The following is a 3,919-nucleotide window of genomic DNA, read 5'->3' as shown; positions in this document are numbered from 1 at the left end:
CATGATTTCTTTAAGAAAGGATCAATGCAAAAACAAGCTAACACAACTCTTTTGGCATTGATTCCCAAAAAGGCAGTGGTCTCAACAATTATGGACTATAGACCCATTGCTTGCTGCTCAGTAATTTACAAAACCATCAGTAAAATATTATGTGAAAGACTCAAGCCTTTGCTGCCAGCACTTGTGGGAAAAGAACAGGGTGCTTTTGTGAAGGGACGAAGTTTGTATGAAAACATCATTCTTACACAGGCTTTGGTCAAGCGTTGCAGTCAACAAGGAGTTTCGCCAACATGTATGATCGAAGTAGATATTAAGAAAGCTTTTGACTCTCTGTAGTGGGAGTTTATTGGCCAGATGCTCAGGGTGTTTCATTTTCCTCCTCAATTTCAGAAATGGATTCTTGGCGGTCTCACCTCAACTTGGTTCAGCATCAAGATCAATGGAGATGTTACAGGGTTTTTCCAAGGAGGTAGTGGGTTGAGACAAGGGGACCCACTATCCCCTTTCATCTTTGTTATGAGTATGGAGATTTTATCACGGTTACTAAGAGGTATTCATAAGCAGGCTCAGGTTTCTTATCACCCAAAGTGTGGCAGACTAGGACTTAACCATTTAATATTTGCTGATGATTTAATGATTTTCAGTAGGGGTGATCTACCTTCAGTTACTGCAGTGACTAATACTTTGAGTAAGTTTGCTAAAGTATCAGGGTTGCAGGCAAATCCTGATAAAAACTAATATCTACATGGGAGGAGTTCGAGGAGATGTAGAACAGTTGATATTGGATGCAACAGGATACATTGAAGGGTCATTTCCCTTTCGTTATCTTGGGGTGCCACTAAATGCAGGTAAACTGAACAAAGAGATGTTTGCAGACCTCATTGCTAAGATACAACAGTCTTTGCACCATTGGTCAGCCTACAAACTTTCTTATGCAGGTAGGATCAGTCTTATAAATACTGTTATCTTTGGATTAGAACAATTTTGGTGTTCAACCTTGTTAATACCAAAAGGGGTCATAAAAATGATCACAAAGTTCTGTAGGAACTTCCTTTGGAATTCTGAGGAGGGAACTAGGAAACTCATTTGGAAGAGTTGGGTTTCTTATTGTGCACCTCATCAGGAGGGTGGTTTCCAGATTAAAGAAGTTTTAGCTTGGAATAGAAGTGTAATGTGCAAATGGATTTGGGATATTGAGAACCATTCTGATAACTTGTGGGTCAGTTGGAATTATAAATACAATATCAAATCTGGGTGTTTTTGGGATCAGGAGATTAAACCCTGTCATTCTGAAAGTTGGAGAAACATCTTGCAAGTTAAGGATCTGCTTCTGCAGCAGTTTGGTTCATCTGATGTTGTTCAGCAGATTCTGCATTCATGTGCCAAGAATGGGAAGCTGAAGATGGATTTGATTTATGAGCATTTTAGAACTAAGTTTGAGAAGGTTAGATGGCATATAGCTGTGTGGAGCAGAGCTGTTCTACCTAAGCACAGCATTATCACCGTGCTTGCAATGCAAAATAAATTGGCAACTATTGATCAATTAAATAGCAGGGGTATATGTTTGGTGAATTGGTGTGTTTTGTGCAAGCAGGATGCTGAATCCCATACTCACTTGTTCTTTCGATGTTCTTTTTCATCAACTATCTGGTCCATGCTCCTCCATTGGATGAAGATCTCAGGAAGATCTAAGCAGCTGAAAAGAGAGCTTAACTGGATAGTAAGCAGGAGGGCTAAGAAACATTGGAAGGCTCTATGGTTTTCAGGTTGTGTTGCAGCATTGGTCTATAGTATTTGGGAAGAGCGTAACATCCGAATATTTCAGGGTATTGAGCATGATATCCAGTATGTGGTTAAGAGGATACAGTTTATTATAAGCACTAGGATATTACATGTATTGCCTACATGTAGGCATGTGATGTTCCGGGAAGCTTGTAATGTTTGATTGGCTATATTAGTTGGTTCTACTTTGTAAGGTCTGGCCTATTTATTCCCTTTATGGAAGAATAAAAGTGGCTTGCCTTTCTTGCAAAAAAAAAAAAAAAAAATTAGTAATAATGCTAAAACATACTTCATGACTAAAGGAAAAACGTCACATGTTGCATTTTATCATATATTTCAGATAAACTGCAACATTGTTAAAACCGATAAACCGCAACATAGTTTTTCTAAATTTGTTAAAACCGATACATTGTTAAAACCGATAAACCGCAACATTGTTTTTCTCGATATATTTTCGAAATTTTTAACCTAAGTTTTGAACATTATGAGTGTCATGGTATTTTTTCCAGAATGTTCATGAGTTTAAATTTCAAATTTTGAATTTATTTGAAATTTTTATAATTTAATTTGAGGTTTATAGCATAAATTTAGTATTTTTGGGTCCACTTATGAACAATATTAAGAAATCAAGTTTAATTATTGTCAAATGTTAGTGGAGAGTAATTTTGAGTCCTAAGATGGTTAGGGTAATTAACTTGTACATAAATATGAATTTATGTAATTATTGTGATTTTAATAAGTTAAATCACGCAAATCCGTAAAAACCGAATAATATACGATATTGGCTCTTAAAGGCGATTTAGCATAAAATTTGGCATGCTCGTACATATTATAATGCTACATTTTATTTATTGAATTATGTAATTTTACTTATTATGGCCTTAGTTTTAATTGATATTACCCGAAATGTATGGGAATATCGGTTCGGTTGTAATTATTGTGATCTCGTATCACCGTTTTGTAATTTAATAGATTTATTTTTATTTTAGTTACAAATGTATAATAGGAAATTATGTAATTCATTTTGTAATTTATTTATTCCGGAGTAACTTGAAGACGGTGCCACTCGAGAAGGCGATCCATCAAAGAAAGTGTTGCCTTGAAATGCGTGCCAAGACCGAAGTTCAAGGGACCAAAGGAGTTGGTTTCCGAATTTGTAACAGTTTATTAGATTTACTATTTTAGGAAGGCCATACTAGGATTTTTATTTTTATGCTTTGCAATTTATTTATATGTTGCATGCATCGCTAAATCGCCATAACTAAACATGCATTTTAAATCGAGTTAATCGACCGTGTCAATTACATGTATCGTAGTTCAGCGCTTGGTCGGACTAAATCTTTTCGGTAACTTGTCGTTAGGAGCACCTAGACCAAAACACAATTTATAACTTCACAAACAACTCTACAATTAGTAAACAGGCAAGTAAAGGTCGGATCCCAAGGGACGGGAATTGAGATGAGATTTGTATTGAAACTAGTGGTGTCTTAGGGGTGTCACAATTTGGGTTGATGTAGAAGGTCACTAAACTAAATAGCAATGAAAGTAAATAAGCAAGATGAATAAAAAGGGTTGTAAACAATTGATAAAAAGCACTAGGGTGTCATGGGGTCATAGGGGAATCATGGGAATTGATCGTACAAACATGTTCTCAAATTATAAGCAAGCAATTATTGTTGTGATGGATTGAGTTGGGTTATATCTTACAATCCTAGGAAAGTTTGGGTCCCGGAGCCGAGTCGATTAGATTGTACAACACTTACAAGTCGACTTAGTCTTCCCTACTCAACAACATGCATGGTCTAATGAGACTCGAGTTGGTTTATGTCTTACAAGTCTCATTGAAAAGATAGGTGATGGGTAAAAAATGCAAGGATTCATAGGCTCGCATTGCATCAAACATAACATGTGCATGAGTTGAGATCAAAACAGCAAGCAAATAAACCATGAAAGCATATTAATTTAAGCATGAATCATTCCCCATGTTGGTTTCCGCTAATTACCCATTAACCCTAGCTAGGTGACTACTCACTCATTATCATATTGATCATGCTAGCAAGGTTGTCAATCATACCAACAAAGTAAAACATGATGAATAAATGAAAGTATTAACAATATTAAAAAGGGATTAAGAGGA

The 3,919-nt window shown here is 36.0% G+C and overlaps 2 protein-coding genes across 2 annotated transcripts; both read left to right on the top strand.

The window, feature by feature from the left end:
* Positions 1 to 354: 354 nt before the first annotated feature.
* Positions 355 to 738, top strand: LOC141587998 (putative mitochondrial protein AtMg01250). Its single transcript, XM_074409458.1, has one exon. It carries the CDS (start codon positions 355 to 357, stop codon positions 736 to 738), a length of 384 nt encoding a protein of 127 aa, XP_074265559.1.
* Positions 739 to 745: 7 nt separating this feature from the next.
* Positions 746 to 1,945, top strand: LOC141587997 (uncharacterized). Its single transcript, XM_074409457.1, has one exon. The coding sequence runs from the start codon at positions 746 to 748 to the stop codon at positions 1,943 to 1,945; it is 1,200 nt and encodes a 399-aa protein (XP_074265558.1).
* Positions 1,946 to 3,919: the final 1,974 nt, after the last annotated feature.

Source organism: Silene latifolia, chromosome 6 (genome assembly GCF_048544455.1).
Source record: "Silene latifolia isolate original U9 population chromosome 6, ASM4854445v1, whole genome shotgun sequence".
Taxonomy (NCBI): Eukaryota; Viridiplantae; Streptophyta; class Magnoliopsida; order Caryophyllales; family Caryophyllaceae; genus Silene; species Silene latifolia.
The sequence above is the reverse complement of the archived record's forward strand: the minus strand, read 5'-3'. Positions and strand labels throughout refer to the sequence as shown.